The sequence below is a fragment of the Cyprinodon tularosa genome, unplaced genomic scaffold, assembly GCF_016077235.1.
Source record: "Cyprinodon tularosa strain WSP-4 unplaced genomic scaffold, ASM1607723v1 ctg13, whole genome shotgun sequence".
NCBI classification, from domain to species: Eukaryota; Metazoa; Chordata; class Actinopteri; order Cyprinodontiformes; family Cyprinodontidae; genus Cyprinodon; species Cyprinodon tularosa.
In genome coordinates, this window is record NW_024038114.1 from 996,756 (window position 1) to 1,018,083 (window position 21,328).

At 38.0% G+C, this 21,328-nt stretch overlaps 1 protein-coding gene across 2 annotated transcripts in view; it reads right to left on the bottom strand.

Moving 5' to 3' along the window:
- Positions 1-369: 369 nt before the first annotated feature.
- The window catches only part of LOC119778006 (oxysterol-binding protein-related protein 10), a 109,835-nt gene continuing 88,876 nt past the window's right edge, over positions 370-21,328 (bottom strand). For both annotated transcript variants that reach the window (XM_038277023.1, XM_038277022.1), the window contains 6 exons: positions 13,525-13,674; positions 12,953-13,451; positions 5,849-6,035; positions 4,049-4,231; positions 3,141-3,294; positions 370-1,522 (listed from right to left, as the gene is read on the bottom strand). In XM_038277023.1, coding sequence (XP_038132951.1) covers positions 1,478-1,522; positions 3,141-3,294; positions 4,049-4,231; positions 5,849-6,035; positions 12,953-13,451; positions 13,525-13,674 — 1,218 coding nt within the window. In that variant the 3' untranslated portion in view covers positions 370-1,477. The remainder of the gene's footprint in view (positions 1,523-3,140; positions 3,295-4,048; positions 4,232-5,848; positions 6,036-12,952; positions 13,452-13,524; positions 13,675-21,328) is intronic.

The following is a 21,328-nucleotide window of genomic DNA, read 5'->3' on the forward strand; positions in this document are numbered from 1 at the left end:
GAGGAACCGCCCCGCCCAGCTGCTAACGCAATATCCCCATGGAGACGCTGTTTTCCACTGACAGGACCTCTTCTAAAGAGCAGAGGATCTCTGCAGCTTCACATTTAGCATTAACCTCTGTGTCTTAATGAAGCAGTGCATCAATGGCCATTAAAGATTAGAATAAATCACAACCAGACGGACTCTAATTAGTGACATCTGATGGTAATTACTGCCATTGGTTGACTTAAAAGTATATTTGTAAAAGGAGCAGAAATACAAATAGAAAGGAAGGAAGGAGCTTATAGACAATTTGTAGGAAATAAAATTATAGTTCTATGCTTTTTGAGTTAATTTGCTCATAAACTGCAAAAAAAATAAAAGCTGTTGCAATGTTTTAATCTCTTTTTATTTTATAAAATCTGGAAGTTGGCCACATAGTTTGTCTGCTGCTATTAACTGGTACATATCATCCTCTCCCCGTCCAGTCGGCTTCACCGGTCCCCTGTGGTTGTTGTTCCAGTAGACGCTCCTCTCACCTTCACAGGCAGCCTTCCAGCAAACCCCCGCATGTAAGGAACAACAGAGTTGCTGCAACCCGCCTCATCCATATTAATAGACATGGGCAACCTAAAGAGAAGCATGAAGTGGAGCAGGCCAAGGCTGTGTGTATGTGAGGCTGCTGCTGCCTAATTACACCAGTGTCATCTTGGGGTTACAGATACAAAACACACCAAGTGGACCCAGGAGCTTTGAGCCACAAATCCCACCAGAAAACATGTGTTGTAGCAATATGAGAGGTAGTAATGGAAAATATTCAGTTTGGCAGCTGTTATTTTTTTTTCCACTGAGTGAGATAAATGAAGTTGTCCAAAAAGAGGAAGAAAAAAAAAAGGAAACATGTAGAATCAATCAATACGATTACAGTGATTAGTATTTAAATGTGCCCAGATACATTCAGAGTGCAGACAAGAACAAACTGGACCGTTTGCTGTAAAATACTGTGTAATAATATATACTAATTGAAGTCACTCAGACATTTTCTCCTGTAAAGCTCTGGGAGTTCAAAGCCACTGTGACGTATAAAATAGTAGATTTTTCTCTGATAAAAGTGCTTCATTGACAGTCATTTCCAGCTACAGTATGGTGTGTTACAGAAGACTTGATCTGCTTTAAAGCTTCAACACTGATGATCAGTCAGACTAATACAAGTGCTAATTGTCGTCACTGTGGGAAGGAGGGACATCGAAGGCCTTAGTAAAGTGAAAAATAGAAATATTCTACTTTGACTAGCAGGACTATAAAAGTGTTCCTCTGTCCCGAGGGTTCCCTAAGCTCGCTCCGTTGGTTGGAACTGAGGAAATCCCTTTGGCACCTCGCTTGCTTTGTTTGTTTCCACAGCCTTTGAATCTGAAGGTCTGCGGAGGAAAACGCTTTGATCCCCGGCCTCAGTTTGGAGTCTGGAGTTTTTATCCTCGTGAGGCGCGTTGTTCCGATGTCAGGTGGACTTCCACAGCGGGCTGTTGTAGATCCAACCCTCACCCTGCACACAACACAAACCACATATTGATGTCCACACTATTAGAAGATCGTCTGACATTAAAACCAGCTTTCATTTTTGGGTTTAGGTCAGTTAGGATGTTAGAATTAATTTGAATTTCATCAACTCCAGACAGACTTAAATATTTGGTTGAACAGTGACTGAGAGTATATGTTAATTTTTTTGGGTGCGATTTGCTGTGATTATAGTTCCTTTCCTTCTTACTGAACTGCTTTTTCAGTTCCGCTGTCGGGTTTTCTATGGAACTGAGGTCAGAACTGTATGATGGCCACTTCCCTGAGGCAACATTGTAAGAAACATTGATGTCTTCCGACGGCCACTTTAAAGACCCATTTGTCTCCATGTATAAAGTCCAGAAGTCCTACTGCAGCAAACCATCCCCATAACATGATACTGCCACCACCATACTTTACAATCATGCTTGCCAGCTTCCTCCATTTATTTTCTATTTTTGTTTTACTGAAATAAAAATATGAAAATTTTCCTCCCTGAGTGACTGAATTAGGAAGCAAGAAGGTAAACTACTAATACCCTCAGTCAGAAACACCTTCTGTTACATCTGGAAGAAAAATTGAAGTTTGCTAACTTAAGAACACCTTCATAGCTGTAGGGTAGAGAGGTGGTAGCATCATATATGGGTGTTGGAGGAACTGGTTCTTAAAAGGGTTCTTTCAACCATATGTTGGGGACAAATGGATCTTCCCAAGGAGTAAAGACCCTGATTTTACTTTTTGAATTTGTGGCTTTAGGACAATAAAATCAATATTTCAGAGCAGGGATGTCAGAAGCCATGGAGAGTCCCTGTCCTGCACCTTATAGATGCTCCTCTGCTTTAACACTGAAAGATTCAGGTCCTCTGCAGGACTCTGGAGATCTTGACTTCCAGTGAGGAGGTAATTAAACCCTTTTTATTCAGGTGTTTAACCAGGGAGATGTGTAAAAGCCAAAGGATATGAGGAATGGAATTTCTTCCTGTTTTAGTGTTCAACACATGATGCTAAGGAGGGAATCCATCCGTGAGACCAGGCCTCAGGGTGGTAAACTTCACTACGATGCAGTTAAGGCTTGCTTGGACTACAGGGAGGAAAGGAGCATCTAGCTCAGCTATACCACCTAAATTAATTTTAGCTTTATAGAGCAGTTCATTCTAAATACACAGCAACACCTCTGCAGTGAAGCAAACGGCTCATCAGAAAGTTTATTTTAATGGACAGATTCTAAGCTGCTCCTGTTTCTCGTTGTAAACAGTTTATCCTTTATTATTTTTCCTTGACTGACCTACTGCTGCCATTCGCTGTTTTTTTGTTTCAGATTGCTCCAGTTTTCTTAAAAGTTCTGCCAGCTGAAGGCCATCATCTCCCTCCATCGTTGCTCTTTAGGCAAGTTGTTTGTTTTGTTTCTAAGATGATTTTGGCTGACTAGAGCAATAAAACATAACTTATTAGCTCTATTTGCCCCCTGAGAACTTCTCCAAACTGAAAATATTTAACATGCTGTCTGATGCAGGGAACAAACTGCTGAAAACAACTAGAAACCAAAATATCCAAACTGTCCCTTTTAAGCAAACACCCAAACTCTACGGTTCAGTTAGATTCAGTACCTCTTTAGTGAAGTATTTTGGTTTCCAGGGTTTGTTATCGGCTATTCTCTTCCTCTCCTCCACCCTCTGACTCTCCTCCAGCCGATGTTTGTGCTCCGTGGCCAGGTCCATGTTCCCTTCCTTCAGAGACTTGGTGACATGTTGCCATAACCGCCTGCAGACCAGGAGGAAACAGGACAAAACAGCACTTCAGAGTAAATCTTCTCAATGGACAACTGAAGGCCACGTCTCGTGTTCCTTAGTTTTCGGTTGTACTTTCTGGTTGCTATGAGCCAACAGGAAAACGTCCTGTTTCCCTTTGAAATTGACATTTTTAAAAACTTTACTATACTACTGCAATTACTATTTAATATCCTGTGCAATAATCCTGTTAAATATGTATATATGAACCTTTTCCTTCTTTTTGGCGCCTTCTTTTGACTATTGAGCCGAGTGAATTTCTCCACGGTGAGAATCAAGTCTATCTTATCGTAACAGAATAACTCAAGTCTAATAAAAGATTTCCTTCACTCCCACTTCATCCAGTGTCACATATTGATGCAGTTATAAGACTTTCCTGCTAGTTAACATAATCCTCCTGTCGGAAATATAATCAGGTCTGATCTTTGGTCTCTGCACAGAGTTCAATAGAGAATCTGAGGCAAGACGGAAAATCTGACTGAGCCTATAAAGGGCAAAATAAGCCCAGGTGGTTCTACAGAGTGCTGACTCAGGAAGGCTGAGAACAAACGAACGTCATGCATCATTAATTATGGACAATTTGGAGTTGGCGTACCCACACAATCCCTATAACGTAAACTAAAGGTTGTAGTTTTAAATTCTAAAAGGAAGAAATTCCCAAAGGTTTATATAATCCCAGTGTTCTAAATGTGAATTGTTTCAGTGACTGGAAGGCGGTTTGTTTTCACCTGGACTCCATCCTGCCCTGCCTCTCAACGGGCCGCAGCTTCTTCCTGGTGACGGGGAGTTTGGACGTGTCGATGACCTTGGTTTCCCCGCTGCTGTAGGTGAACTCCAGCGTGCCGTTCCACTCGCCCTGGGCCTTGCACACGATGGTGTTTGTCAGGTTGTGTTTCACCTCTGCTGTCACCCTGTAGGTTGAATAATAAAAAAATATATATATACTTCAGAAAATAGAGATTTTTAGCTATTCTATTAAATGAACCATTAAGATTCATGAAGCAGACATGATGTACAAAAATGACCGGACTGCATAATTTAGATGGATGTTTGAGGATTTCCAGATTTTAAACCTGGTGTTCATTTAAGCTACTTAACTTTGACTTTTGACTCATTTAGACATTAAGCACTCTTAGATTCAGAGAGTTTTTCTGTTAATTCCTTGTTGATCCCAGATGGAAATGGATCTTTGCTTTAGGACACTTAAATCAACATTTAAATTACCCACAGTCGAAACCTACAAAAAAAAAAAAATTCTCTCCACATTAAATCAGTCTAAACCTTCCCCATCTGGGGGAATAGTAGGTTTTGCAGAGGCATTGTGCATTAGTGCAAATGCACCAAAGTTAGCCAACATAATACTTTTTATCTGCAGTTATATAGCAGGTCACATGAACTGCAAAAATATTAAATCTAAGCAAGTTTTTTTTCTAAGATTAAGTGCATTATTTTCTTGAATTGAGCAGGTGAGACGCTTTACCAATTTACGATTAAAATAAGAAAAAACAACTGCAGTCTCTGATTTTAAGGGATTTGGCAGGTCATCTATAGTAGCTATTCTAGGGCTGTAAACATCCCATTTCCAGGAGGAAACATGAGGCGTTTCTGCAAGTACTTTCTGAGAAAAAGAGTCAATTTTAAGACATAATCGTGTTTTCAATATTTTCCTGCCCATGTTGGCACAGGAGTTGTTTCCCCGTGGATAAAGATTGTCATTCTTTCTGTAGTCAGCATCTTTATATAGTCCTTAGTTTTTGTTCTGGTAAAAGGTCACACATTTCACACTGAAGCACATCTTCCTCTGATGCAGAACCCAGTTTTTTTGTTTTTTTTTTAAGCATCATTCTGTTTGAACTATCAGACACGGACCCTTCAGGATTCTGCATATACCTGTATAATATTTTAGCAAATATGCCATAATGTCACTTGAGTAAACTCTCTCAACTAGAATGAATGATAATGGCCCTATCTAAACCTGCTAATCTATGACATCATCACCTGTTCTTTTCACAATTGTTTGAAGGCATTTTAATCTTGGCCTGTATTCTAGCATTTCACAATTAGAAATTAATTTGCTCATTTCCACACAGTGGTGTTCTCTATTCATATCTGGATTTCTTTGTGTGTTTAAACAGTCTTTTTAATTTAATGCATAGAAATCTAAAAAAAAAAAAAAATAGAAAAACATGTCAGATGTTTTCTAATGAATTCCCATTCAATTGTAGGAACAAATGCTTTTCTGTCACAAAAAAAATTATTGCAGACAATTTAAGTAAAACCTAAACAATAGAGAATCAGCAGAGGAAAATAGTATTTTCATTCTGCGGCCGTCAGTCTGCAACCTCTATAACAATAGAGATAGATGAGCATAAATTAAAAAGTCAGACAGCCTCACAAAGGAATAATCTTCCTCAGTGTGTGGAGCTTTTATGAATGAAGTGTCAGAGATAAGCAGCAGCCTGTAGTCCTGCCCTGCAGTGAGACGTACATAAAAAAGCTGTCAGAGATGATAAAAAAAAAAGGCTCACCTGTGCACCTTCCCTCCATAAAAAGGCTTTGTGTGAAAGGTCACCGTGGCTGAGTAGCCGCTCTTGATGCAGTTGATGGAGACTTTGCCTCCCAGCTCCACCCAGGGGACGGTGAGGATGGAGCGGGCGTAGGCGCAGGGCAGAGTGAAGATATACTCCTCGTCGTGCTCCAGGAGACACAGGACTCCTGGGAGGAGGAGGAGGAGGCGATACGTTTGAGAGAAATCAGAGTAACAGCAGCTTTTTTCTTTTTCTTTTTATCATTCAATAAAAATCAAAGCCGTAGAGGAATAACTTGGACTTCTTCAAACCACTTGAAGTGTCTCTATAACTAAATACATTTCTAACCATCTAGTGTTAAATGTTTTTTTAGAATTTGTGCCTCAGCTTTTTATATATATATATATATATATATATATATATATATATATATATATATATATATATATATATATATATATATATATATATATATATATATATATATATATATATATTTATTATGTCACAAGTGTAAATTAAAAAAAAATTTAAAAGCCAGGCTATACAGAAAATTATGCATGTTGATCAGTTTCATCATGATAACATCTATAATTAGCATTTTGTTCTGCATTTTTCCAGCATTAAATTCACAATTTGTTCCACCAGAAAAACAGACAAACTCCATAGAACAGGGGTCTTCAACATGTTCTAGGCCAAGAACCCCCAAGCTGATGGCGAGATAGAGCGGGGACCCCCCAAAATATATGTATAAATTATATGAAATTGTGTTATAGCAAACTATAGTCACTCTATTACATATGTAGTAATGTAATGAAAGTATTTTTTGGGATTATTAAAGTATTTCTGATTCTGATTCCTCATTAATGGGACCGTGAATTAAACGGTTCCCAGCTTGAAAGAGCTCCTGTGTGTCTCAGAATGTGTGCATTGATGACTGAAAGACATCTTCTGCCTCCATTTATCTGTTTACTACAGTGTGTTGAATTCATGTTAATGTGTATTTAAAGACATTTCAATTAGTGGAAAAATTGCAGGGGGGGGGGTATAAAAAAAAGTTCTAATCAACCAGAACTTAAGCGACCCCCATGCAGTACCTCCGTGGACCCCCTAGGGGTCGCGGCCCCCCTGTTGAAGACCTCCGCCATAGAGGTTTCAGCTGTTTTTTTGTTTTGTTTTTTTGACAAACTTTTGGATATAAAAATTTGGTCTGCACATGCGTTTTCCCCCATGACTCTAACACCCCAAAATACAATCCATGTAAACCAGTTGCTTTTAGATTAAATAAGGTCTAATCAGCAAATCCACTCCATCAGTACGTTTCTGTTAGAAGAACAATAGAGAAGCAGCAACTTCATGATTAGCAAGGAACACAGCAGACAGCGCAGGGAGAAAGTCCAGAAAAAGTTAAGAAAAGTTCTAATTCTTATTTGGATAATTTGGTCTTTTATTGTCAAACTTTTGGAGGCAACCTGAATAAATGTAGGTTGAATAGCAAAAAAAACAAAACAAAAAAACATTGAAATGTGGGAATTGCAAAAAACAAAACAAAAAACAACTAAATATGCTTTGGTAAGAGCTGCACAAAAGTAATTCTAAGGGGAAAAAAATCATCAATAAACAATCTTCACTGTAAAACAAATTGTGAACTGCATGATGCTGTGGAATATCTTTTTTTGCTAGATGGAGAAAAATACAGGAAATCATGGAAGCAAACTTGTAGTCGGTAAAGGGCTTCAGGTTGAGCTGGAGGAAAACCCCAACACCAGGGAACGGCTCAAAACAGCCCATGTAATCTTTCAGAGCTTGGTAAAGAATGGTCTAGTCCAAGTCCAGAGCTAAATGCAATGGAGGAAGGCTTGGAAGCCAATTTTCATAGACCCTCTAAACCCATTCTGACTGAGCTAGAGCTCACTTCACAATGTTGTACCATGTTTTTCTGTAGCAAATATTTCCAAAAATATATGTATTGAAAATTCTGAGGCAAATTAAATCAAATGAGGAAAATTCTTAATCTTGCAGACAGTAGGATTAAACAACATAGTTCTGTATTAATCATAACATCCTGTTATCTTTAGGTTTTTGACAAATAGGCCACAAACCATCCTCTTATCACACCCGAATACATGTGCATCATACATCATTAAGGTCTTCTACCATAAACAAAGTGACATTTCTTCTTGAATACTTTTCTGTTTTAGCGAGCTTACAGCAGACCACTTGTGGGGCTGTATTTTGCTGCGGGGGTGGGGGGGTGGGTTGGGGATCTGCATGTGGTGCTAATGTGAGCAGGAAAAAACAGAGGGGTTTTGTTAGAGATAAAATTTTTCAGTCTTAACAACCGCCTAAAGCTCAAGGATTAAAATACACCAGGAAGGCGCCTGTAGATAAAATATGACTAAGACTAATTGCCAACGTTTGTAGCTGTTCAGTTTCAATTGAATGTTTTGTTTAAGCCACTTATAAAGCATTCAGATTTAAAATAAGAGCCCCAGACGAGCTGAAATTAGCTTTCTCTGTCTCCTAAAGATGTGATGTTTGAATGTTTTTCAATTGCTGCAGATGGATTTCAGTCCTCCATTTATCTCCTTAATCTTCCAAACAAGCCATGGTCGGGTATAAGGACGTGGACAGAAAAGAAGGAAAAAAAAGAGCTCTTCGAGTTTCACTGCTCTACCTCTGAACCTACCGGGGAGGTTTAACTCTTGTTGTTTAATTCTGGCCCTAAAATTTATCAATTTTGGTTCTGATCTTGTCTTCCAGAAGTTTCTTTGTTGAAATCAGGCAGAGAACATGCATTTGTGTCATTTACATTTTCAAAGATCTTTTAAAATCCTTTTGTTTTTTATTCAATCATAAATTGGATATAAATATTCAACCATAATGTATAAAAAAATGCAAAGTCTCAAGTCCTTTTTTTTCTATCAGGCAATAGTCCTCATATATTAAACCATGGTCTACAAATAAGTTAGACAACTTTCTAGATTTAGAGGCGTAGCTGGAACATTTTTATCCGGGTGGCGTGGCAGGGACCAATGTGCCGCTGGAGGTGATTGAGAGCGGATAGACGCCAGAACCTCAGGCTCAATCTGCACTGTACCAACAGGAAAATGAACAACCACACCATATATAAATTTTAAATAAGATAAACTAGATTTTCCTGAAGCCATTGCTGATAATTAAATGCTTATATTAACATATCCATGCGCTGAAATTAAAGCTTTAGCCGACAATCTTTGAGCTCTGGCGGAACAATAATAATTGTTATTGCATAATATCAGTATAAACATATACTACTACTACATTAAATGGATTTAGTTATTTATCTCTTATTATATTGAAGATTCCTAGATGACATGCAGAGTCATAACTATAACTTTACTGAATAAAACACAAAAAATAAAATAGAGTACAAAAAAGTAAATTAATTATGTGTTTATAATTTTTAGTGTTAGTATAAAGAGAGTTATTAACTACTGTATTTTCATTTACAGTTTATTTTTAATGTACAAACAATCTGAAATAAGTTATAACATCACGTGTATCACTGCTGCCACCCTCTGTTTTAGAGGAGAACTGCTTATGAATGATGTCCAATGATTGGCTGACCCCCGGCTCACACCAACTCCGGTCTTACCGTTGCGGTGCGTTGGGTGCGGCGGCGCAGTGATTCCAAGTCATTAAAAAGACGTAAACCTCTCTCACCGGCTGCTGAGCTGTCCGGCTGCGGTTACCGAGACACTCCGGCGCTGCAGAAAATTCAGCAAGAAAGCTATCCTTGCGGCGTGCCGGAGCCCTCCGCAACAAGCTCTCGCAAATATCCTTATTTGGGCCGCGTTATCGCGTGAAGTTACGTGAACTTCTATTCTCGCGAGTTAAATCTCTGGACTTGTTGCCGGAGCCGCACCGCACCGCACCGTAGTCAAAAGGGCGGTGTGAGAGGGGGTGTGCGGGAGTCGCGGTCTCCGTCGGCTCGGTAACCGCACCGCAGCCAGTGTGAGCAAGGGGTAAGGGTGGTCATGGCCACCCCTGAGCCCCCATCAAGCTCTGTCCATGTCTACATTTAAGGCACATTGGCCGGCATCCAATACTGATTCATCTGTTGAATGAATGAACATTGCCATATGTGTGAAAGCTTCAGCCTCGACATAAACATTGTTAAAACAAATTAACGAAAAATTAACAGATAAGTTACTTAATATTATTTATTTAACAAAAAAGCTGAAAAAAACAACAGTTCAGTAACGATTAGATATCTGATTCCGCTAATATTGGAGCCAATATCAGCCAATCCTAGTATCTGATGGGTGCATCTCTATCTGGTTGGGTCAGAATGGTGCCTAAATGCTAATGTATGTCACAATTTTCTGATTCTAATTTGTAAAAGTTCAAAAATCCAATTAAGTTCCACTTACTAATCATATATTACTTTGTTTTGCTTTATCACATGAAATCCCAATGAAATGCATCAAAGTTTGTAGCTTTGACTTGACCAAATATTAAAGGTTAAAGGCTATGGATACTTCTGCAGTGCATTTTTTGGTTTAGATATTGTTGCTCTATGTCCATAAAGATATCCCCTAAATATTGATCAGTTTGACCCCTCAGGTTCATTTCAGAATAAATCACCTGCAGCTTTCCTCCTCCTCGTGACTCACTGCCCATCAGTGACTGAGCCTGAAAGGAATCTCAGAAGTTTTTTTTTTCCAAACAGTGATCAATATGTCCTGAGGTGAAGGTCACCATGTTCTCCAGCTGGAACAGTGATGATTCACTATCTGTCGACAGGCGATCTGAGGTCTGAATCTCAGACTTCCTGTATTTCAGCTGTAGGTGATTCGTCACTGACTGTAGGGATTGTTCAGGTGCTGACGGGAAGGTCAGGGTCATCATTTCAAACTGAGATGTTTTCTACTAGAATGAAGTGCAGATTTTAAAGTTTCTGCTACAAACCTCAAACATACAGGATTGTTTTTCTTTTTTTTCTTTTTTTGTTTGCAGGCTAAGGATTTAGACCTGTAAATAAATCTGTTTATAACTATAATTCCAGTTTTTCTTTCTATTTAGCTCCTGAAAAAATGCCTTATATCGGCCAGCGCACTATAAAATCTTTCATCAGTTATGACACTTGATTGGTCATGAACAATGGCATCGTCTTGACCAGTCTCAAGAACAAAGAACTTCAGATATCTGTGAAGGAAACTTAAAATTTGTCAATATGTTGAGAAATGATCTGGAGGATTGTAGAGTTTCTGAAAAGTGGATCAAAATCCCACCTGAGATGTGTGCAAACCTGTTATTCACCACAAGGACTATAACTCCCAGTAAATGATATAAACAGAGCTCTAAGTCGTGTAACGCTGTCAAATCAAACTACCATTTCACTCTATTAGATGTGCATCAAGTATTTGACCTCAATGCACTAACTTTTCTAGATTTTTAGCTACAATATTCTGTCTTCAAACATTAAAATAAAAGTACTATAACAATGTACTGTAATGGAGTAACTTCTCTTTTATAAACTACCAGCAGATTCAAAATTATCAGATGTGTTGATGCAACAATTATTTAATATTATTCCAAGCCAAATTCCCTTCTAGTTTCCATCATATTGAATAATGAATAAGCTACCTCTCTGTAAAGCTGGATACCATCTTTGCAGATATATTATGGTTCTGTTGTCCAGAAGCAGCTGAAATCAGGAGACAGTATGGTGGCATTGTTTTTCTGCGGTTTTATTATGTTAGGATGTTTATCCTTTAGAATCAGGCGGGTTGCTGAGACTTCTCTTGCAACGCTGCAATTTTGTATCTTTCAAACTTTCAAGCTGTGATGAATAACACTAAAGAAAAGTTCTCCATAAGCAAAAAACAAAAGCATCAGTTTAAAGCATACAGTATAAAGACATCAGGCTGTTTTAAAAACCTAAAAGAGAAGCTTTTTAAAGGAAATAAATTAGCACTGCATGACTACACTAACTATCGGGTCTTTCTTGCACTAAATCATTAGCACATGATTGTTTTTTGTTTTTTATGTTCCTGTATCTGTATTTTGTATTTTCTTCTCTTTTTATTTATTTTTTGTATTATTTGTAAAGTGACCTTGAGTGTCAAGAAAGGCGCTGTTAAATAAAATGTATTATTATTATTTATAATTAAATGAAAATGAAAAATATGATGAAAGAAAAATCTGGCTATTTGGCATGAGAATAGTAATTCCAATTTGCTATGGTGTTTTAAAGAAATAAGCAATCTGGCACATGCAGAAATCTGTTTTTTATTGCTTTGTGTGAAAGAACAACACAGCAGCTCTCCACACCAATGCAATACAACATTGGTTGGCATTAATGGGAGGCACTGTTAACTCATAGTATTTGTATTTAATCAGCCTCAAACTAAGTTTCCTTTCTCAGAGTACAGCAAATAATAAATCTATGGAAAGCTAAGGGGGACATAATTCTAATGCATTGGTTTCTTATGGGTCAATTACACCAGAAGGCAGTTATTAGGCACCGTTTTATTGGTTTGTTATTTACTGTTTGTTGGTACTCCGTTTGAGGGTTCAACAAGTTTTTGTTTTCTTTTTTTAAAATGGCTGTAATCACAGTATCTACTTGTTTCTAAAACAATTTTACAACCTTGATTAAAATGAAAACAGCTTTAGTCTAGACCAGTCTGGTGAAAGGAAATCTTTAGCGCAGACGTTGGAAAAATGTAGAACAGAAAGATGACTGATTTTTAATCTCCATTTAGTTGGGAAGAATGAACAGAAACTGTTTTTTTCTATACATTTAAATACTTATACTTTGAAACAAAGCTGTACTATTTAGTGTTCAACTTTTAAACTTTTGTTGTTTTTTTTCTTTTAGCCAACATTTACTTTAAAATACGAAAAAAATATCAAAAGTGAATCTTAAGGGGGAGTTCACCCTGTGTTTTCATCGGCTGACAAACATTGAGTTCCCAAAGAAAACCAAGGTGATTTACTTTTCTTTTAGCTATTTATTTGTTTAAAATTTCAGAAATTCAACCAAGACTACATAAAGTACAGAGTTGCGTTTTCTGTAAACAGTTAGAGTAGATGTGTCCTGGTGGTCTGACTTACCTTCTCCCACCATGGACACTCCAACAGACATGCCCATGAACTTGCTCTTGGTCCACACATGAGCGTTGACGCACATCTGTCGTTCCCGGCACTCACAGTAAAACCCAGACACCGGTGGATGATGGGACACCTGCTCTGCCACAAATCGGACTCTGTAGGATCCTTCGGGTGAATCGTTGCCTTGCTGCGAGTTGTTGGATCCTCTGCCTGGTTCCCGGGTCGGCCCTGGGTTCGATCTGACCAAAGGTTTGACTTTATCCCGAGGTACTTCCCAGGAACAATGAAAGGTCTCTCCCAGGACTGGGTTGTAGGGTTTCTTAGCTACGGCGCCTTTCCGTCCTTCATGAAAAGCAGTCAGGTAGTACTCCACGAAGCGGACGATTCGGTCCTCGGCTGTGGCCCCGGCTGTGATCGATAGAAACATGTCGGGGTGGGCCATGAAGTTGGCGTACATCTCTAGCAGAGATCGCTTTTCTAAAATGAATGTAGGGAGCACCACCTATGGACAAGAAACAGGTTAAAAACCCTCCAGTATTGCAGCTGTAAACGTGAAAAGGTGGGCGGGGTCTCACCCGTGTGAGATCCATTCCCAGTTTGAGTTGAGAGAGCAGGTGAAGAATGACGCTCCGCTGGTCATCCAGAACGCCCAGATCCTCTTCCTCATTGTCCTCCGTATCGGTCACCTCCTCACTGGGACTGATGTCCTCCAGGCCTTGGTGGTGCTGCCCACACAAACGGATAAGAAAACAAAGGGTTGACTTTTAAATTTAACGATGACAAAGATGAACGAAAACTAATTCATGGAGGAAAACAGTTCAGGCTTTTCCCAAAACTATTCCCTTAGCTGTGGGAGCATGAAGTTACATAAAATGACTTGGAATGCTTAAAGTTTAAGGATTCTCCTTCATTGTAATTCCAGGGCTAATAATCTCAACAATCTACACCAAACTTTATACCATGCAGTCTGACACGTAATGTTCTCCTAAACAGTGCTAACAGAAAGATGAAAATTAATATGTGCTTGATTATTGCTGTTGATGAATTCTATAAACAGAATTAGTTTTTACATAGAAGTCTAGAAAAAGTGTTCCACAGTTTCAACATGTAGGCTTTTATTTATAAACTTAACCTGATCCACTTTCCTTCTCATTAACCAACTTCCAGAACAATCCACTCTACTCCTCACAGACGTTGAGTTGTTTTGGTAAGTGGCAAAGATAGAACAGTCGTCTAACTTAAAGAAGCAGTTAGCGCTGGTGCATCTGGGATGCTTCAGAGATGCATGGTGGTTAACCAGGTGGAACCTGTGACTGCATAGAGTTGCTGGAATCAACTGTGATATGCAGCTAGGTGGAGCAGAGGGGTGAGAGTCCAGAGCTGGCATGATCCTAGAACAATTCAGCTAAAACTCTGTATTGCACTTGGTGATGTGAAGCCTCTAGCTGTTCACACTGCTAAAAATTTTCTACCTCTGCAGCACCAATGCTTCTACAGGCCTAACAGATGCTTGTGGAAGCAGCCAATATGGTTGGTGATGGATTTATAGACCTGTGGTAAAAGAAGTGATACGTAGGAACAGCTAAGTTCAATGGTTTACATTGGTGACCCTAGACCACTGGGAATATACGGTAAATGTATACTTTTTTCACTTTCCTGTCCTTTTCTTTAATTTCTTCTCTTCAAAATAGCCATTTCCAAAGCCTGAAACAATTTCCATTAAACTAGAGAAGGAAATAAGGGATTTCTGGTAGTCCACTATTGTTAATGCTTCCTCACAGCCTGATTTTACCATAACTGTTAGGAAAATATAACAATAGCGGTATAACAATAGCATTTAGGGTTACTGATTATGTCTGAATTCTGAATCAGAAGCTTGAATTTCATATATTGGATACAACACAGCTTCCCGTTGTTTGTGAAAACACAGAGAATTAATCTAGAAAACAAATTTTGCAAATTTCTTTATTTCCCATTTAAAATGTTCATCGTCTACCAATGAGGACTGAAAATCTAAATATTCACTTTGTTTTTAGTAGAAATCCCTGTTTAAAATAATAAAACTGAGACACTTCTGGGGTTTGATTAAATAGTTAATTAAAATTAAAAAAGTAAACTTTTTGTAAATTGAGGTATTTTATGAATATTTAGTAAGAAGACTTTAAATGAACTTTCATTAAAAAAGTAAAAATGTATTATTAATAATGCTGTTTAATTCTTCCACATCTGTGACAGCTGCTGCCTGAGGCGTCATGTTGGGGGAAAGTCATGAGGGAATATCGTTACATCTGTCACAGATGTTCATCATCAAACATGTTTTTGGCTTTAACTCAAAAATAGGTTTCATTATTTATGGCAAATGTTACAGGAATGTCCTGCTATCAAAGCTCTGCATGACTAAACCTTGCAGATAGACGATCAAAACGGTTCTTAAATGTTTCGAGAAGGAATACAATTCCAGAAATGTATAGTTTGCAAAAGTTAAGAGTTAAAGAGTTTCAGAGTGCAAATTAAGAGAGATTTTGGTCAAGACATAAATTAACTATAAAAATATAACCACAAAATAACCCTAGATGCAAAAAGCATTGTTAGTTAGTAAGCATCATTAGTTAAAGCAGACAGATTTGTGTCCGTTGCTTTTGTTCAGTGGTTTAACTAAAGTCGGCTCCAGCTGAAGCAAAAAAAAAAGTTTGCCTTGTTTGTGATTTCTTTTGTAACAAACTGAGGCCAGAAGAAGGGAGGAAAATAGGAAACAAACAAGAGGTTGATGCATAATGCAGAAATTCTTCCCAAACCCTTGGGCGACAACTTCCTGCTCCTCTTTCTCTGCTTCTATCTGTGCTTTCCATGAGCTTACAGTAACAGATAATAAAACCTTACCAACTCTCCCAATTTATGCATGAGAATCCCAATTTTTATAATTGTCTCTGGCCGCTAATCAACTGATTTTTCAGTGATAGAAAAAGATTAAGCTTGTTTGGGATATAAATCCCAGCCTGCTGGAACCCTCATGCATGCATGTGTGCAGAATCGTGCATGTCTGTATTCCTTATTCTCTCTCCTTTTTATGTCAACCATGATAGTAGAAGTGAATGAAGAGGGTTTTAGTTTGTGATGTTGTCACTTTTTACTAGTTTGTATGTCTGTTCTTGTATTTTGTGTGTCTTTATTGCTGCACAAAATCCTGTACACTTATGGATATACCTCTGTTGTTATCAATTTTAACTATTCGCTTGTGAAGTCACAATTTTGAATAACATTTTATATTTTATTTGCATGAATTTAAAGTTCAAATTCAGCGGCTGTGGCCACTTTTCTTCATGGCGGCAGCCAATTAATCCTTTAGTTGGTGACAGTCAGTGGCATACACTTTTTAATTGGATCTGCAATACTGGATGCTAAATGCCTACACAGTGTAACTGCCTTATTATTTAGCCTTCTGGTACATATTCTAACAACTAAAACTGCTTTTTAAAAATAATCTTTAACAGTAATCAAAGAAACCAAAATTTCTGGCTAAGGTTTCTTCATCACAGTTAAAATACAAGGCAAGAAATGACAAATAATTACCCTGTGTCCTAAAAAAATAGTTTTTTCTTTATCAAAAGCATTCATTTATATTGATTTAGCCTTTTTTATCTGAAGCAACAAGATTAATATATTATATTGAGATCGCAGGTAAATTGACTAATGTAAAGTATTTTTTTAACACTTTATATATATTTTTTAACTATAAACAATCTACGGTATGCATTTATATTTAGCATTTTACCTTGAGTCACCTAAATAAAACCTATTGGAGCCGGGGGCTTTTAGAGGTTGCCTTATTATTAAATCAAGTCTGATTGTGCAATTTGATCTCAGAATAGAGGAGCTGTTCTGTGAAGGAGATCGTGAAACATAGTGATGGCAGAAAAAAGCATGTTTTTCCTCTGCAGTGACTGGTGGGGGATAGAAAAGAAGATCAATGGAGCTGAATACAAGCTAATGCTGAAGGAACGTCTGACAGAAGCTGCAGGAGTTTGAGAATGTGTTGGAGGTTCAGCTTCCAGCAGGACGACAACCATGAATATAGAACTAGAGAGGCTATGAAATGTTCATGTGTTTGAAAGGCTCAGTCAAAATCCAGACTAAGTTTGATACATTATGCAGGCAAACCTAAAACTTCAGCTGTTATTGTATTAAAAGTTGTTTCTTCAATCAAACTGAGTGGGCTAAATCCAAACACACACTGTAACTTTTTACATTTTTAAGGGTAATAATTTATTACTACTTTCCCTTCTCAATAAGGCAATACTTCAAAATACTTCAAATTTGCATGTATTTTAATTTAGTGTTGCACCGATACTGATACCAGTATCAGGCAGGACCCTGATCCTGCACTAAAATGGTGGTATCGGTATCGGCGAGTATCAACAATAGGGCACCGATACCATTTTGAGAGCCAAAAGTTTATTCAACCATTGTCACCCATTCCAGGTAAAAAGTTCTTCTGAATTCACTTTGTATTAGTCTTTTTCCTCCTTCACAAAGGTAGGCAGCAGCTTGACAAAACCATGATGGCAATTATTTTACATCCAAGTAGTACGCAGTTCTTCATATACACACACACATACCAAATTCACACAGATGATATCGGTATCGAAATCGGCTAATACAGCCAGATATCGGGTATCGTATCGGGGCCAAAAAATGGCATTGGTGCAACACTGTTTTTAACACATAAAAGCTTTAAAGGTATGAATTATTTGGGATTGACAACATTTCCCTAGAAGCCAGACTTTCTTTAGATTTTTTATAACTTTGGCTTTGATTAAAAGATCTCTAGTCTTTTTAAAGGTATTTCAAAGATTTCCTTAAGTGCATCGCTGGACATTTTCATCTTTTTAACCTGGTACATTACATTTCAAACCTCAATAGATGATCAACTGGCGAATGGCTTATGTTGGAGGTGTCAGATTTTCTTTTTTCTTTACTTATTTCCTCTTCTAATTTAGATAGCTCACACTGGCCAATATAAATCCAGGCATATATAAGTACATGTACTGATGCTAAACAAATGAAAAAACATCATAGCTGCAATAATAACTTAAAAGACTCTTGGTTGTCATGAGGAAATGTTAGAGCACTTTGATAGGTTTCTGATAAAAAAATAAAGAAATGAGGGATTGCTTAAAACTTCTCTCACTATCCTGAATGTGTCTGTAACATCGTTTCATTATAGCAAACCTGCAGGATATAGAAGACAATCTGACAAAAGCTCCCAGCAACATGACTTTATGTAGGAAAAGAAACAGAAGGAGGAGAGAGATTTCCAGGAGCCAACCATCTGACTGTCACCTGAATATTTTATTCAGCACAGACATCTGTGCAGCTCCACATAACTACTCATTGATGCACACACTGGGAACACTCTGCACCAAAGACATTATGTGCAAAGCACACATGCACATCCTGCATGGGACAGAGCATGCTCCAACACACCTACATGAATCCCTAGAGCTGAAACACAGCGATATATATAGAGAAGTGAAACAGAGTGGGAAGACAGTGAGGTGGGGGAGGTATGCTCTGACTTCACTGGTTTTAACTAATTAAAGAGACTTCTGACTGCAAGAGGAAATTTCAGCTGGAGTAGTCTGAGCATGGAGTCAGTTTGATGTTGGTGGATCTAGACAGACAGCTTTAAATAAACACTAAAATCATCTCAAACTGAGATCTTAAATATGGTCTAATCCACCAGAAACTCTTCAGCATCAAAGGACTGAAACAATTAATTGGATTAATCATGATTAATCGATTATTGAAATAATGGTCAACTAATTAAATTTTAATCGATTAATCGTTAACTGGAGTATAGAGACTCTAAAACATGCTTTTAGCTGACAGAGCAACCCATTCAGAGCAGTAATTATATTAAAATTGTAAAAAATATATATAAACATTTCGGATTTAAGATAAAAAAAATGTTTTCATCTGTCAAAATGCTCTATCCAGAACTCCCCAAATGGAAAAAGTTTTAGTTTCACATGGTTTAATTTCGTAAAAAGTACTCTTTAAGGAAGATTTGGCTATCCAATTATAAAAAATAATCAGCAGATTAATCAATTTACAAAATAATGGTTAGTTGCAGCCCTAAGAGGTCTGTAGCCAACACCTCTTCATCACCACATCACGATGGTTTTACCTAAATGAGGACCAACTTATCTGAAGAAAGATTCCAAATATGGTCTCAACTCGACGATTATAGGAACCATTATTATTATATATACCATTATATATATATCAATATAATTTGCAGCTTCAGCATGATATAGAGACTGAAAAGAAACAATACCTTGGAGCTAACTTACATTCAATAACAAAAACCAAACATGTTTTATTATTACAACAGATGCTAAAAACACCAGAATTGGAAATGTGTACCTAAATGTAACGGATGCTGTATAGACATAATAGCCACAATATTTATGTACTTTTTAATTGATCCCAAAAGTTTGGATCAATCTAAATGAGATCCTGTAAAGTAGTTATATGGTCAGCCAAATAATTGTCAATCAGGCTAACTTGGTTCTATAGGTTTCCTGGGCCAAAAGGTAAACCTATGGTGACTGAATCAGCTCATCATGGTCCAGGATCATATCGCAAAACCGTCAATTTTTGTCTTTGTTTTGAAGCAAACTGTTGAAATTTTTATCTGTTCCTACTTCAGTTTTAAATATGTGTCTTAAATTTACCATTTGGTTTATTTTTCTGTTTGAATAAAAATGTGTGACATTCAGTCTATGTTGGTAAATCCTGCAGATATGCCAGTATTACTGTTGGCCTTTATGGCCACGCCAGACCAGTTTCCATCTTGTTTTATCAATAATTAAAAAAATATATATGCAGCTTCCTTCATCTACCTGTCAGGTCTACTTTATTATATATTTATTTTTATGTTAAATTTGAAAGGGATGCACAGTGGAGCAGTCGATAGCACTGATGCCTTGCAGCAAAAAGGTTCCAGGTTCGATTTCGGGCCCGGGGTCTTTCTGCATGGAGTTTGCATGTTCTCCCTGAGCATGCGTGGGTTCTCTCCAGGTACTTCAGCTTCCTCCCACAGTCCAAAGGAATGACTGTTAGGCCTCTCTAAATTGTCCTTAGGTGTGTCTCTGTGTTTCCCTTTGACACACAGGCGATCTGTCCAGGTTGAACCCCACCTCTCGCCCGGAGATGGGCACCGGCACAACCGTGAGATTAATAAAATATACAGACACACTAACCTCTTAAAACCAACTGAATATTAAATAAATGGTGACATTATTGGACAGCAATTTTTACAGCAAATCAAGTTAACAGTTGATAAATTACCTTATGGGCCATACATCAAAATGTAAAAAATGTTCAGGGAAAAAATTAGAGACACATTGTTTCCCCTTCAATGTTGCCCTGGGCGACTGCCAGGATGGCCCAGGTGGGAAAAAAGCCACAGACATTGTAGAAAATAAAAGTCCAGAAAATCCTTCTTTTTCCTGCAGTCTGCCATAATCAAAGCTGTTTGATGTGTTTACCACAACAATCCCTGCTGCCTGCTTTGTTTTGCTTTGTTTAATAATTTATGAAGACTGCATCAATGCTTAGTGTTAGACAGGCACTGTATTTCTCATTTCTGATTATTAATGTTCACCTATAATGCACTCTGGAGATGCTGGATAAGTATTTCATCCTGTACTGAGAACAGATGCAAAGAGGAACTCAAAAAGTGATTAAACACTCACGCTGCATTGCTGTGAAGATACAGGCTTGACCTGCATAAAGCTGGATCTCATCTCTAATGAAGAGAAAAAGTATGTGGGAGGTTGAACCAACGGCTGCAAAATCCACCAGGAGGAAGGAAAGTGGTCCGCAAACAGGGAAGCTTCAGTTAGCTTAAAATCCCATTAAAGAGATGGTCTCGCTTAAGGAAACCTGTCCACATCGGACACATTTAATGAGTCTAAATGTCTGATGGGTCCCTGAGGAAAAAAAACAAAACATACTTCCTCTTCTTTCTCTGAATTTGCTGACTTAGAGAGCAGTCGTCTATAAAGAGTCCAACTTCAGTACCAAGAGATGCTGAGTGCAGCTGAGGAGCTTCTGTGCGTGACTGCCTCTCTGCCCACCACCCACTCAAAAAAACAGGAAAGGAAGCAGAAGGAAAGTCCCAATGACGTCAGAACCAGTTCCCTCCCATCCTCCAGCTGCTCCCATGAAATCCTCTGCCCTCCTCCCATCGCTCCTCTGCTCACGTGACCTCCTGCCATTCATCTCTCCATGCAACTTGTCAAAGGCTCCTGATCAGTTTGCAGATGATGAGATAATCAGAATCCGCTTCTTAAGCAAAGTTTGATCAAACAA